A 16,152-nucleotide genomic window follows, 5' to 3' on the forward strand; every position below is an offset into this window, starting at 1 on the left:
AGTGAAGAATAGTGATTTCTTTCAGCAACAACTCAAAATACTAGATTGGTGACCAAATCAACATTTGTCGAAACAAATAACGTGTGCACGAGTTCATAATCAGTTTGATCATTTTTCATGATTTGGTATAAATTTTCACGTTACCACAGTTAATTAATTAATCTCTCTCTACCAAGAACTGTATTCATGTTGCATCTCATATTCCAGTATTAGAGGAACACAAACTCCCAGTATTTGACATTGAAAACAAGGATGTGTATATATGTAGATATGAATGGGGCCACATTATTTCTGAATCAAAGGGCATAAATCACGACCACTACATTTACAAAGACAATTAACCAACATCACTCCCAAAAAAAAGTACACTACTTTATGTTGGGACATTAATCTATAGAACTCCGATTCAAGAATGCAATGCCTCTCTTTTCCATTGTACTATGTTAGCACCACAGTATGAGGATTACCTGCAGGGCATCTCTGCCGGCGGGGACGTCTCGTCGTTTTGCCCCATCCTGTTAGGCTTCTGTCCTCCAAACCGGCTTCGATGCTACTGAGTTGCTGTATCAACGGAGCGCAGACCGCGCTTGCAATGGCAGGCGGGACGCTTTCAACCACTGCTCGTCTCCTTCCCCGAGCACCCCCGTTTCTGGTGCCATTTCTTCTTGCTGGCCCCGAGTTCCAAGTATGGCCCGTGGCTCTCATCATCCCTCCAAATATTTGGAGATCTTCTGTCACCTCATGCCTTGCCAGTGATGCTAAACCAGGAAGAACGTCTCTTTGGAAATCCCTCCACTGCCTTCCTCTCCTTGCATGACCCCTACGAGTTCTGGTCTGAGGAGGCCGAGCTCGTGTCTCTTCGACTTTCTGAGGTTCAGGAATAAAAGGTGTAGGCATGTAGTCTTCTGCTTTCGTCTCGACTAGTTGCAACGCCCTAGCCTCAAAATCATCTATCCCCTGGGATGAATCCACCTTTGGTGGTTCATCCTTGACTGATGTGTTCACAACTTCATTAGAATCTGAAGATAATGCATTGGCCAACACAAGTAACGCTTCTCCCAATGAATCTTCAGAAGGAAGAGCAACAATATCCTCTGTATCGACCTGTTGAAATGATGAGATGCCAACTAGAGTTTCGGCTGCATCTCTAAGAACCTCATTCTGAACTTCCTTATTTTCAAACGGCTGCGAGGACACCTCGTTCAGCATTTTTCTTTTCGGCTCAATGCTATCATCCTCGCTCTCCTCAAGGATCGGAACTTCCAGATCTATCTCCAAAGTCATCTTGACTCTGGGATCACTCCGTTCATAACAGGGCGATGAAGGATCTTCAGAGTCACTAACACAACAATTCAAATCAATGTGGTCCTTAATATGAGTGCCCTTTTTTTGGTTTTGTTTCTCCATAATTGGCTCATCAGCAGCAATTTGTTCATCAGGCTCACATGCTACGTTTATATCAATTATCCCATTCTTTCTTCCATCACCCGTGGTCTTCCTTCCTTCAGGGTTACAATTGACATCCACTGAGATGGACTCAGGGCATGACCTCTCATTGTCGCGTACATCTGTCTCAAAAATGGGAAAGCCGAGAATTTTCTTAACGGCTTGAGGTTGACCTGCTGCTTCCTTCACTCTTAGAGTCACAGAATCACATGAAGTAGACATACGTTGTGAGGAAAACAGTTGATTAAGATCTCTAACTGTTCCATTATTGCTAGACAATTCATTGGAAGAATCAAGACGGTAGCCTAGTTCTCTCGATACTTCTGATCTTCTCGTATCCATAACCCGATCAACATGCACAGGCTTAGGTCTAAGCCATGGCAAAGCCAGATGATTGTCTTCAGGCTTGCTCTTCCCATCTGCCATATTAAGATCCTGCATGATCACATTCTCATTTGCGAGGCTTTTGGGAAGCTCTTCATTCAAGTTAATATCCATAGCAGGCTTTGGATCAGCATGATACGGACCCTTAAGAAAACTCGCAAAGCCATGATTAGTCGATGAAGATGAATGGTGGAATCCATTTGATTTTAGCTCACTACCCAAACCTCCATTAACATGCCACTTTTGGCCAAAAGATTGCTGGCATGGAGCAGGAGGCTGCAAATGTTTACCAATTGCTTCTACTGGATTTCTAGAAGTTTCTGGTGTTGTTACCTTGGGAGTAAAACTACTTGATGGATGTGCCCAAGATGAGACAGTCTGAAACCATGAACTGGCAAAAGAAGACGACAAATTAAAGAATGGATAAGAGCCGGGAGCATGAGAAGCTATAGATTCGAACTGGCTATTATTGGAGTGACTATAACATCTATCAGAAGATTCTAAACCATGCTGGAATCCCTCTCTCCATTTCTCTTCCCTATTGTAATTACTTGAATACATTCCGGGAGGATGATGAACCAGGTTAATGGTCCCTTGCCCCGGATGGGAAGATAAATGTGACTTATCTGGTTGACAACCTTGCATGGCAGAACTTAGGTTACCCTTCCGGGATCCTGAAAATACAAGAAATTAATGCTACATTAAAAAAATTAAGCAATAGTGCAAGATAAATATTCAGTTTATAACCAAATCGAACATGTCAAAGAATACAACTTCGACAGCACATGCTGATTTTTAGCATAACATTATTGGTTGAATTTCAAAAGTTATTCATAACATAACTGGTGTTTCTTCCTTCTCTCTCTGGCCACCATACTACCACTCTTAGGATAAACTATTGCATGGATGTGTTGATGCTTGATAGAAGAAAAATTTGACATACCATAACCAGCAAAATGTAAAACAGGCTGAAGGCATTATAATACAGTTACAGTATAGATGTGAATTATTATCACACTCCATATTTTTAGTTCAAGTAACCCTAGTGTTTAGCTTATTTGATATCATGACAGCGAGAGAAATCAGAAATGGAGCAAAGAACTATGAAAGTTCATTAAAAATCATTACCTGCTCTGTTAGCATGGGGAAACCATCCCCTGTCATTAACCTGACTATCAACAGACGAATTTATTGAAATTCCATCACGCACATGCACGGGATCTCCAGCTACACTTAAAAAACTAGCAGTTGATTTGGCATGCTGGTGTATGGTTTTAGCCTCTCCATTTTGTGAAGTATGACCTAGGAAATCAATTGATGATGGAGCTGTTGCTTCTTCAATTTGAATGGGTTCATTTAAATCAGCCAAACCAACAGAACTCCTTAAACAGGCAGCAGAAGCTGAAGCTGAAGCTGAAGCTGAAGCATCCACTGGGCAATCAGTTCTTTTAACTGCATGACTACCAATGAATGACTTCATAACATTTTCAGGCCCATTGTTCAGATCACCGTTACGACAAGAACTTGATACACCAGATTTTTGGTACCCCTGCAAATTGTCCTCTTCTTCGGGGTCTACGTACTCATCAGCTGGCAGTTGTAGATCAAATAACTTCTTTCTTACTTTCAGTGGTCGTGAGTCTAATGCTTCAGAGTTTATTGTGGTGCACCCATTTGGGAAAGGAAGCCGACCTGGCTGTATAGGGTTCCCTTTTGTGCAAGTTGTGGGAGAACTAAGATTTTCAACAGCAGCAACAGATGTTCTACCATAACCAGAATTCGACAAAGGAAAACCTGCCATATGCCATTTTCGAGCTTCATCTGAAGGCACTTGAGGTCCTGGAAGACTTGATGATGATGCTGGTTCCACTGATGCTCGATCACCATTATGTGGTTCACTCTTTTTGAACTCTTCCATCATGTCCCTTTGTATTCTATAAAGACGATGGAGTTCCAAAACCTGTATGCCCAAAGTTATTCATTGAATTACAAGGATATAGACTGCCCCAGTTTGAGACCAAATTAACCAGCAAATGATCTTCGAATGAGCAACATAATGACAAAAGAGATCCAAAGTACCTGATTCTTAAATACTGCCTCGTGTTCAAGCATTTTTTGTTTCAAGGAGTCTTTCTCATGCCCCGGGTAACCATTTTCTAGAGTCCTACTGCTAGAATCATCATTAACGTCCCTCATCGTGTACAATCCTGGGAAGTAGCTTTTGCAATGCATCTTCGTTCCCATTCCTGTAGGAAATAGGAAACATTAATTTGCCAAGTCCATGGAGAAATATGGTAATATGTCTCCTTTTAATATGCTTAGTTTCCAGCATTTGCATTACCAAACCTAGGATATCACTGAACTTGAATCTACTGCATAGATGATATGCTACCCAGAACACAACTTAGAAACAGCAAAGATTGACACAATTAACACTATGTAATATCAACTCTGCAAGTAAGTATGCATTGAAAGCAGATCCTATTTGCACGATCACACATAAAAATACAAGCACCAATCCAATATCAATCCAAAACCCTAAACACGACAGCAGATATTCTTCAAAAGCAAATGGGCAATCCGAAATTCCAGCAAATGAAACCACTCATCTCCATAATTTCCAATTCAGGTTACAATCATGAATCTACTCCAAATAGGATCATCAGTCACATAGAAAAACTATTTACAAGCCAGTGGATAAACACTACCTCCGATTTTCCGTGTTTTCTGTCACAGTCAAACACGGGTAAACCTTAATTGAAAAAAAAAATGGAAGAGTAAAAAAAAAAAAAAAAGAGGGAAATTACCTCATAACCACATCCTGAGACCACTTCTCTCCTCAGCAATACCAAATCATAGAGCAGTGTTTCCGATAATTAAGGAAGGCGGAATTCAGAGGGTTTCATACTGTAAAAGACGAAGCCAACAGAATAGGAAAATAAAAAAAAGTAGAAAATAAAAGCTAAAGTGGCAGCAGTAATTATGGGGAAATGGAGGAAAGAAGTTAGCGTTTTGGTAACCCCATTGAAGAAGCTTAGATCCTCACCAAATTCTAACTAAATATTGGGAGATTTCGATCTGCTGGGTCTCTCTCTGTGTGTGAGAGAGAAGAAATTAAAGGTAGCAAATTTAGAAAGAGAGAGAGAATGAGAAGAAATGAAATAAGAAAGTGAGAATTTTATGCAACTGTATATATTTAATTATTATATATACTAAGTATTTAATTAATATGGATTTTGTAGAGAGAGAGAGAGAGAGAGATCCCAGATAAGAAATCTTAACAAAAACAAACGACCTTCTAAGAACAGTGACATAAAATTTGTCAACATCCGGTCTCTTTTTATTCTCTCTAAAATCTCTCTCTCTCTAAAACCTCTCTCTATAGAAAAACACTACTTCCATCTATGTTTATATGTGAACAGATTTAATGGATTTATGGTGAATTGCAACCTACAATTTCATCTTGAGCTCATAATATTTATTTTCGTAAATAAGGGTTAGGTATTTAATTGTTATCCAAACAAGTGTAGTTACGTGTGACATCTCTTAAAACAGAAGATAATCAATGTATATACTCGTCCATTCTATTAGATCTTTTACACACATTAAGAAAAACATTTACTGTTTTTGAAAATGTACAATATACGTATAATTATTCTATTTTGTCTTATCTATTGCTACACATATTATCTTCATAAACATTATAGAATATTATATTAGTAAATAATTGAGAAAAATCAAATAAAAAATTAGCTATATTGGAGTAGTAGTAGTGTATATACTTAAGTTTTCTCGGTTACAAATTTACATTCTACTATTTATTTTACTTTACTTTCTAAATATGTGTTAGATGAAAATGAAAATATGGCGGTGTATAAGGATTTAAGATCATTCATAACGGATCCCTTTACCTCTCCTCGGACATCTACCATTTCATTTTAAAATTTCACTTTTTAATTACCAGTGAATTTATTAATTTAAATACATAATAATATAAATTACTAAAGTATTAATTAAAAGCATTAAAATTACAAGTCTTCAAAAAAGTGTGCATATTTATAACACTACGAATAACTAACTTACTTAATTAAAAGCATGAAAGTTACTAAGTCCCTAAAAAATGTGTGGAGTAATCTGACTTAGATTTCGATGCCTGCATAGTTTGTTGACTAAATTATGTGGTTATTTGTATTTGCCTGTAATTTTCTAAACTTTTTCTAAATTTTGGTTTTGCACCAACTTTAAAATTTATACATAAATTTTCAAATTACTTTATGATTTTGCAATCAAACAAAATTTAGGCCTTCTTAACTATGCATGCTTACTAAAATACATCATACATGGCACAGCTGTCGTTCACTCATACTTCACTTTTCATGTAACGTAAAAATGGGTTGAAAACTCTAAATAAATTCCATTTATAGTAATCAAACCTCACTCTGAATGCAATTAGTGTAAGTAACTGAAATTTATTGATTCATCTACATTACAGAAAACCTGAACAAAGAGAAATCGGCAAAGGCAGACATATAAAAATAAAATGAAACAAAATTTGATGAATCTAGAAAAGAGAGTGGAGGGTAGGAACGAATGTGTAGTAAGAATTCTTGGAATGTCTTGGGCATTCTTGATGGGTGTAGAGGTAACTTTTGGTTATAAAGAGCATGTTTGACCGGGAACATAACTCATCTGCTTGGAATTCTATAATCATTTAGACTTTCAAAATGAGTTATAAATAGTCATAGAATTCCAAATATAGATGAGTTATCTTTCCTATCAAACATGTGTCCAAGGAGTCTCGTACTTCACTTTTGCAAAGCAAAAAATTTATAGGAGTACAATAATACGTTGAAAGTTCCAAATCAATCCACTCCCACAGCCCACAATCATCCCATTGAAGGTGAAGTTTGAGTAACTCATTTTATTACACAATTCAACCAAATAAAACAACATAAGCAATAAATGTAGTTTTGTGATTACAATTGTAAAATCGTTGATCCTCAGTATGTGACGTCCTCAACACAACGGAGACTTGATGGAAGCACAATCTAAAAGTATTTAATTTAGTATAATGTGAGACAGTTTGTTTGCCTTCAGTGTGACGTGATTTTAATGGTAGTCTGATTGTGCGACGTAATTTAAGCAGCAAGTTATGTTAGCGATGAAATCGACCTAGTGGCAAAATCAGATCAAATGAATAATTTGGTCATTTACTCACGAATTTTTCAAAGATAATATGCAAAATTCAAATTTAATGAAAAAAATAGGAATTTAGGCCAATACCGCTAATTGTATGTCTCTAAATGGTAATGAAGTTTAAGAATGCCATGGATCCCAATATGGAGTGATAATTTGATGGAACCGAATATACAGTAGAATGTAATGTTTCAAAATTTTATTGAGGCAAACAAAAATCAACTATACTGTGTTTATTTATTGTTAGTTTGTTTGTGAATGTGGAATTCAGTATAGTTGATATATTTATGAATCAATATAACAACCGTAATAAATTTCAAATGCAACCAAATATGTGTGGTGATTGATTCATTATTCACCACGATCCGAATTAAACACATGCGACTAGATTATTGTTAGTATTAGATAAATTTGTATATATTACTGTAATCCAATAGTCTAGTTGCACATAAACTAAAGCCCAAGAAACAGTGGAGACTTTATAAATTTGATATTTCCATGGATAAGAGTATTCTATGGTGAATTGCTATTTTAAGTAGTGTCGTATTGGCTAATGCAAGAATCTCGACAAAGGCGCGGGCCCCACCTCTAATTCTCTTAAAAAATAGATTTCCTGATTTTCTCTCTCTACTCTCTCACCTCAGAATTACGGAAAAGGGCTTTTTGATTCGCCTGCGGCAGATTTAATTGGCCAATTTGCTGTGTTTGGTATCAGAGAAAAGTAAGTGATTAAATATTTGTTTTATTATTATTTTTTTGATATATTTTGGGGTTTGAGAATTGAGGGTACACTGTATGTACTGTGCAGAAGCAGCCATGAATGAACAAACATGATCATTCATGATGGACGCGTGGCACCCTATCAGAGCAGCAACGACCACAAACATTTGATTTGCCTAGTCAATGATGATTGTCTTTCATTTTTATTTTTTATTTAAATCTATGGTTTCTTTTGTGAATGTTCACGAATTGATGTAATCGAATTAAATACGTAGGTATTTTTCTTTGAAATTTCCTCTGTGAATTTCTGAATGTTGCCACAGAAAATCAAACAAGTGTAAAATTCAATGACAAAATTAATGATCGAAGGAAATAAAGTATGTGTAGTGATGTTTACTTTTTAGCTTTTTTTTTTTATTATGTCATTATCCTTTTTAGTTATGGGTTGAAAATTGGAAATACATGTGTGGATTTGTATTGAACGTTGAGTCGTATAAATTGGCACTCCAATTTTATGTTTCACTTTCTTCTTTTTTTTTAAGGTAGGGATCTTCAAAAAAGGAATTTGTGCAAGGGATCGTCAATTAATAACGTAGGTCCAGATTTATTATGTTTTTAATTTGTTAAATATGATGTTTATCGTTTTTTTTTTAATCTTAGAATTCAAGTAAGTAGTTACTCTTTAGTCTCTTTGCAGTTAGAAGTGAAAATAACAGATCATGATTTGATTTCTATGTAGTTTGAAAAGTTTAGGATTCAGATTTTAAATTAAGACGCGTAATTGAAAAAATAAAACAAAAAATATTAACATGGAATTCATGATATGTAATAATGTAAAGAATGTTGTTTAGGTCGTCAACAATATTTTATTAAAGTAATACTCCATTGAGTGAGCGAGTCAAAAAGAGAGAGAGCAAAAGGTCGACTTCATTTTTATTTTATTTTGTGAGAGAATCCCGCGGTACACGTATTAATAGTAGAATTTTAATTAATGATTCTAATTAATGTTGTAGTAATAACATGTTTATGTCGTAAATGAATTCATTAAACTTTAATAACATGTTTATTTAGGTTCCTAATTTTTACATTTAAAAATTTTGTACATTTAATTTTGTAAATATGATAACATGATAACTTATATTTATAGTGATAACCTAATAATTGGAGTATCATAACTGGAGTATCATTTTATAGGCGAAAGCATTTTTGGCAAATATGATTTTAATACTCAATAAAATGATATTCTTTCAGCTTGTTTAAAATGATATCTCCTCCGTCCCACAAAGTTTGTTCATTTTACCATTTTCGTATGTTCCACGAAGCTTGTCCCAATTGGAATCTTTCAAGACATTAAATATACCCCTCAATGTGGGACCCTTATTCCACTACACACCTCCATTTAATACAAACTCAAACAATTTCTTAAAATCCGTACCGAATTAAACTGAGATAAACTTTGTGAGATGGAGTGAGTATTTGTAATCAATAAAATGATTATGATCATAGTATGTATATATAAAAATGATATTTATATAAAATGATATTCAGTAAAAAAAAAGCCTATATTTTATCTATAAAATAATAAATTATTAGATTATCATCCTAAATAAGTACATAATGAGTTATCAATTTATCATTCTAAATTTCTAATGGACCCTATGTAACTAGCTAAAATAAATTAGCGCTACTTTTTTTTTTGACTGCATAAGCTGTTTCATTTGTCAAGTGTCTTCTTCATTACCTATAGCTGTGAGTCTTTATTAATTGTACAAAATATATTAAATTTGTAAATACGGATGCATTTACGTTAAAAATTACGGATTCATCTAAATAAAGTAATTATTTTGTACTTTCCTATCAACCCAGTTTTATGTACTATCTACTCCCACCGTGGTAAAAGTTGCAATAAGATTTGTTTGTGTTAATTCTTACGAATTATTAATATTGTATAGTATTAATAGAATATAAGTTTTACAGTAAAGTAAAATACAACAAATTAGAGTACGAGACTAGATCTAGTGATCTACACTACAAATCAGAAACAACATTTAATCATGTCTAAAATCCACAGATTTTATACTTTGCATCCTTTGTCTAATTGTCTTAATTTTTAGTAAAACATGATTTCTCGTCAATTGAAAAATAATAAAAACGGAGAATGAGGAGACAACAACAAGAAGAAAAAAAACACTTCCTCAATCCAACACCGACAAACAACGCCAGCTAGTCTATGTCAACCTTCTTTAGCTGTTCAAATTCATACGGACAAGTTCTAATTTCTAAATTCGATATTGATACAAGATGAATACAAGTGATCACTAGTAGTTCTAAATAAGATGAAAAAATTACTCACATGTTAGGATATAAAAATTAAAATATTACGCTAAAGAAAGTCATGAGATGCATCAATCTAGTCACTTGAACTAACCTTGTGGGATTGCATATACAACTACAGTGTTAGTTTATTCTTTTTGGTTCGGCTATACCATGACTTTCTTAACAATTACAACGATTTCCAAAAATATTTATAAATTAGTATCAAGCTATAAATATATTAATTTTATCCCAGCATTTCCGATTTGTAATTAAACCTCTAAATTTTAATGGGCACCAACTCTCCCGTTAGGTTCTTGCCCATGCCAACTGTAAGCAATAATAAGTGAAGATAAAATGTATTCCGCGGATAATAAGATATTTCTTCTCTATTCAATAAATTATATCCAATAAATTATAAATTAAATCATTATGAAATATATGGAGAATCATTATTTATCATCTTTAATAATAATAATAAATAAATAAAACTACTATCATAGTAGAATATCTGAGTTGAGAATAAGTTCAATGGGGATATAGAAAGTCAACAATAATATTTGTTGGCATTGACAAATATTCACAAACCCATATCACAAACTTCAGAATTCCTCAATCAGTAATAGAATTATAGAAAAAGCTCCAAAGTTAGGGCATGTATAATCAAAGTTTTATTTACTAATAGTACCAAAAAAGTTTTATTTACTAAAAAATCATATGGAAGATTGTGGGAAACAATTAAAACGAACATATTGCCCTGGCCGGGGCCCACCAAGAAAAAAAGACAAACATTTAATTACCAAATACCCTAGGATTTATTTACCAAAAACTCAATTGTGGAGTAACCTTCTTAAATGTGTATATATTTTATTTGATTTATTTTGGAGTCATGAATTTGGTCAAACTTAGCTTTTACAACGGCAAAGATCTTCATAGCTAATAGTACTATGACAAACAAATACTATAAAGCTGTTTAAAAAGATAAAAACACTTTATTGATTTACACTCTTTTTTCTCCAAAAATGATAACTTCAAGTTTTTTTTGATAATGTCTATATTTTTTTTTATTAGAGCATCCACGGTGCCGGCTAGCCGATTCGCGGCGCTGGCCGATCGGCTAGCCGAACCATTGCAATCGGCCAGCAGCGAATCGGCTAGAAAATCGGCGTGGGCTAGCCGGTCGAGGGGCGCTGGCCGATGCGCTGGCCGCCATTGTGGTGTGCCGATCGGCCAACGCCTATTTTCTTCTTTTTTCTTTTTGAAAACCTATATATACGCGATTTTAGCTTCATTTTCATTTGCACCACTTGTTTTAACGAGTTTTCTCTCTCTCTAACTTTCTGCACAAGAGCATCATCGAGGGATGAGTCACGCGGGTGGTAGTGGTGGTAGTGGTGGGGATGATGAGGAGTACGAACGGCAGGATGAACGAGGCTATGGAGGCCTACATGAACCGCGAGATGGAGTGGTACATGCGAAGGGTGGAACAGCAGGCGGTCCCTCGCCCTCCACCGGTTGTCCACCGCCATCAACGGCTATATGATGACTACTTCGCTCCGGACCCGCGGTTTCCAGCAACCATGTTCAGGCGGCGTTTTAGAATGCGCAGGGAGTTGTTTATGCGTATCGTTGACGCTTTGGAGCGTCGATATCTTTATTTCCGCTTCAGGCACGATGCGGCTGGCAGACCCGGCCACACCCCTATCCAAAAGTGCACGGCACCAATCAGAGAGGTTGGCCTACGGAGGCGCGGCAGGCATGTGGGATGAGTACCTCCACATCGGTGAGACGACTTCTCCTCGCAATGTCTCAAGTATTTCTGTCCGAGCGTGATAAATATTTTCGGTGAGCAGTACCTTCTTCAAGCCCTACTCCACAAGATTGTCAGAATTTGATGCAGATGCACGGGGAGCAACATGGGTTCCCCGGGATGTTAGGAAGCATAGATTGTATGCATTGGGAGTGGAAGAACTGTCCGACCGCCTGGAAGGGGGCCTACACGACCGGCTACAAGGGAAAGAATCCCACGATGATCCTCGAGGCCGTAGCCGATTACCGGCTGTGGATCCGGCATGCGTATTTTGGGGTAGCCGGGTCGAACAACGACCTCAACGTCCTCAACTCGTCGCCCCTCTTCAACGAGAAGTGTCGGGGCATCGGTCCAGCCATCTCATTTGTGGCCAACGGCAACCGGCATGATATGAGCTACTACTTGGCGGATGGGATATACCCTAGGTGGCTTTGTCTTTGTGAAGACGATCAGGCACGCAAGTGATGAAAGGAAGGCCTACTTTGCGGAACGACAGGAGTCGGCGCCGCAAGGATGTGGAGCGCGCATTTGGTGTGCTCCGGTCTCGATGGGCGGCAATTAAGGGGCCAACGCGTTTGTGGGATGTCAAATGCGTTTCCCAAATAATGTACGCCTGCATTATCATGCACAACATGATCGTCGAAGACAAAGGCATACAACTGACTAGTTGGGCCAATGACGATGAAGCCGGCCCAAGCCACGGAACGGCCACCCCTAGCGTACGGTGTGGGGTACCTCTCGATGAAGTCGGCCGCCTCAAGGAATTTGCCGACATGCGCCAAGTGGATGCTCATATTCAACTCCAAAAGGATATAATTGAAGAGTTGTGGGCACGGAAGACATGCACGACGATAGTTTTTTTCCTTTATTATGTAATCTATTTTTTTAAATGAATGTAATTTTTTTTAATGCAATTAATGAATTTTCCCGTATATGTCTCGTACATTTAATTCCGCAATTTAATCGTAAATTTAATTCCGTAAATATAATTATTTTTGAATTATTTTTATTACAGCTAGCTTATGGCTGGCCTATTACCATTGTGGATGCTCTTACTACGTTCCAAATTTAAGAACTACGACAATAGTATTTTAAAGATATCTTAATATGTGCTGGACATACTAACACTTTTATACTACTCCATTTCTCAACATAATCGAACATTAAGGTACACTTTTATACTACTCCATTTCTCAACATAATCGAACATTAAGGTGGTATGCAGCTGATATTAGTAGTATCTTTTTTTTTAAATATCTTTCTTTTTAATAGCAACCATCTAAACAGATCACGTAATATTAATTTTTAAAGAATATAAAAAAACTATTGCCTAACACCGAGATCTATCAATAATTCAAGACATAAAATATTTAATTCTGCGCAATTAATAATTTCCCCTTCAAATATTTCAGCTTTATTTTCTGCATATTAATTGTATCTTTATCAGACAAATTCGTGGACTTTGCTGGCCTATTTTGGATACATATGATATGATTCCATTTAAGTTAATTTTACACATATGCGTCTAAAACTTTTACGTGCAAATGTGAAATAAATTAGCGTTGCTATTTGTGTATATCATGATTTAATTGAATTAATGTCGGTATGTATACCGTATACCGTAAATAATGGCATACAATAGTATTTCAAAATTTTGGTATGACATGATATGTTGTAGTATATCTCTATTTAAAAATTCATACGGTTATCATACGTGAAGCATTTGATAAGATTGCAGTAATTATTTTAATTAATTAGCATGGCAACTTAAAAACAACTTAAAATTTAGGCAAAATCTAATGTGCATCGTGTCAGTTTAGATATCACTATTTTTTATTGGATCAATTCCACTTTTTTTTCAATTGATTGAATGATGTCCCTTCCTACTAGCGCTGTGGCTTGGAATTTCTTTTTCTTTCTTTCTAGATGATAAATTGTGAATAATTTATTATTAAATGGGACACAAATTTTTTGGCCTATTAACTATGGATTTATTATGTTAACCTTTTACCATAAGAAACTAAAAAATCCAAAATAAAAGTCAAAGTTGCCCTCTTATTCTTTCCTTGTTGTCATCCACTATACTCTATTTTTTTCATTTATACAACTTTTTGAAATTAAATAGACTAAACAAATTGTTTTATTTCAGTTGAATGTAGTAGACATGAGTTTTTAAGGTCAATCACGGCTGTAAATGAAATTGACATGTTATGGACAGTTTGGAAATCCAAATAAAATCCAGATACAGTTTGAATTTATTCATCATTTTATCGAAATATAACAATTCAATTCAGATACACAAATGGTTAAATAAATACCAAATTAGGAGATGCGATAATAGTGTAGTATAACACACCATATGGGTATTTAATATTTATGTACTTTTTGGCTAATTAACAATATCCCTAAAGTCTAAATTAGTACTAGTAGCTAGATTTAATTTATTTCCGTAGAGTATATTTTTTCAATTCGATTTCATTTTATCATCCAATTTCACACTCTGAATGATCATTATCATGTGGCTCACTATGAATCTTTCTTCAACAGAACAATACTCTTTCCCAATTAGTTAGCTTTAATTTCTAGTACAAAAACAAAATTCAAAAGAAAAGAAAAATATTGTCTTGTTTAATTAAAACTTAGGTGGGATATCTGATGACACAAGTTAGTGATTAAACATTAATTAATGACTTTGTAAGCTAATCACTTGGCATGTTGCTTTCATGGTGTCATAATGGCACCTGTCGCTGTCGCCCAAACTTAATCACAGATCTTAAACCTTTGACATATGGGAGTGGGTTAATAGTCAATTATCAATTAAAGGGTTTAATCACATCTAGATTATTTTTTTAGCTCTTTTTTTATTTGAGGTAATTTCTTGATTTTTATAATGTTTTTTTTTTGTGTGCTTGGAGTGGGGACCACAGGGCCTCTAGTCATTTTCATAGAAAATATCTGAAGGTTTGTTACTGGTTGAAGATTAGGCAACCTTCGGAGTTGGTGGGCCCGCTGGAATTTCAAGGTTCTTGAAATTTTAGTAACATTACTATGATTTTTTTATAAATATAATATTTTATTGTGAATGTTGTAATTGCATAAATTCGAATAGATAAAGTGTTATTTCGGATGACTTATCTTTTCATGGATATTCCAGTATTTACATGTTTGAAAATAATTTAGAGGAATAATGTTCAATTTTGTGCCTTTTCTTCTTTTTTCCCTTTTCTAGTATTATTAGACTTTACCCCCTTTAAAAAAGTAGATATCAAGGCGGCTTGTTTTTATCTATCACAATTTGGTTATTTAATAATATCTTTTTGATAGTACCAATAATGTAGATTTTGCCTGGAAATGTTCGTAGAGTACATAAAATTATAGTACCTCTTAATTATTACTAGTAATATTCAATCTAGGAGACAGAAATAAAAATCTTGCTGATGAATAATAATTGGGTCCTTTTAGATTTAAAAGGGTCTGCCATTTCATTATTTCTTTGAAATCATTTAGATTTTTGAAGGGGGAAATAATTATTGCTTCGAGTACTTTAATATTATTGCAATTCAAATCGACATGGGGATGGAAAAGTAAAAAAGAAATGCTGGAAAAGTGTGGATAGCCTTTTTTCCAAAATATTTAGGAGTACTAACTTTTCAACATTTCATTGATATATGTTTTAGATGCGTAGAAAATAAATTCTTGCAATTTATTTCCAGAAGGTACTTTTGTTTTTAGTTTCCCCACAAGTTGAATATTTCATAGAAATAGTAATATCATATAAATACTTGACCAAAATAAAATTAAATCTAGCCATTATCATTTATTAATATGGGCAGAGGCTTATATTAGGTCCAACCGTCCAAGGGGACCATTTGTCCCCCAAATCTTAACTCATAGTGATTAAACTTTAAAGTTTTCTGTCTCTTCTTTGTACTAATTTTTCTTTTATATTTAGGAATAGATTGGAACTATAATTATTGAGTATTTTCCTTGTTGAATTTGTCCAGTTTTGAATTTTTTTAGGGATTATTCCATTTCTATGAACCAACACTGAGAGCTTCGCCTTTTTCGCATCACTCGAGCTGATGTTAAAAACAATTTTTAAGATAATAGAATCAAGTTAATATAAAAAAAATTAAAATATAGCCTAAACCATAGTAGTACTCACGAAAATATGATTTGTTTTTTTATTGACCCAAGTATATGAGAAAGGAACAGATCAACATCCATTATTGTGTAACTGTAATTTGTTAAATTAGTGATGTTAACAACAATTCATGAGGTAC

The 16,152-nt window shown here is 34.9% G+C and overlaps 1 protein-coding gene across 2 annotated transcripts; it reads right to left on the reverse strand.

Moving 5' to 3' along the window:
• Positions 1 to 233: 233 nt before the first annotated feature.
• LOC125205745 lies at positions 234 to 4,988 on the reverse strand. Of its 2 annotated transcripts, XM_048104843.1 has the most exons (5): positions 4,877 to 4,988; positions 4,638 to 4,737; positions 3,910 to 4,076; positions 2,959 to 3,790; positions 234 to 2,504 (listed from the first exon to the last, which is right to left on the reverse strand). In XM_048104843.1, the coding sequence occupies exons 3-5, from the start codon at positions 4,072 to 4,074 to the stop codon at positions 439 to 441; spliced, it is 3,063 nt and encodes a 1,020-aa protein (XP_047960800.1). In that variant the 5' UTR covers positions 4,075 to 4,076; positions 4,638 to 4,737; positions 4,877 to 4,988; the 3' UTR covers positions 234 to 438. The 2 variants fall into 2 exon arrangements, with proteins under 2 accessions (XP_047960800.1, XP_047960799.1); XM_048104842.1 differs by having other exon boundaries at positions 4,638 to 4,986.
• Positions 4,989 to 16,152: the final 11,164 nt, after the last annotated feature.

This window comes from Salvia hispanica, chromosome 2 (assembly GCF_023119035.1).
Source record: "Salvia hispanica cultivar TCC Black 2014 chromosome 2, UniMelb_Shisp_WGS_1.0, whole genome shotgun sequence".
NCBI classification, from domain to species: Eukaryota; Viridiplantae; Streptophyta; class Magnoliopsida; order Lamiales; family Lamiaceae; genus Salvia; species Salvia hispanica.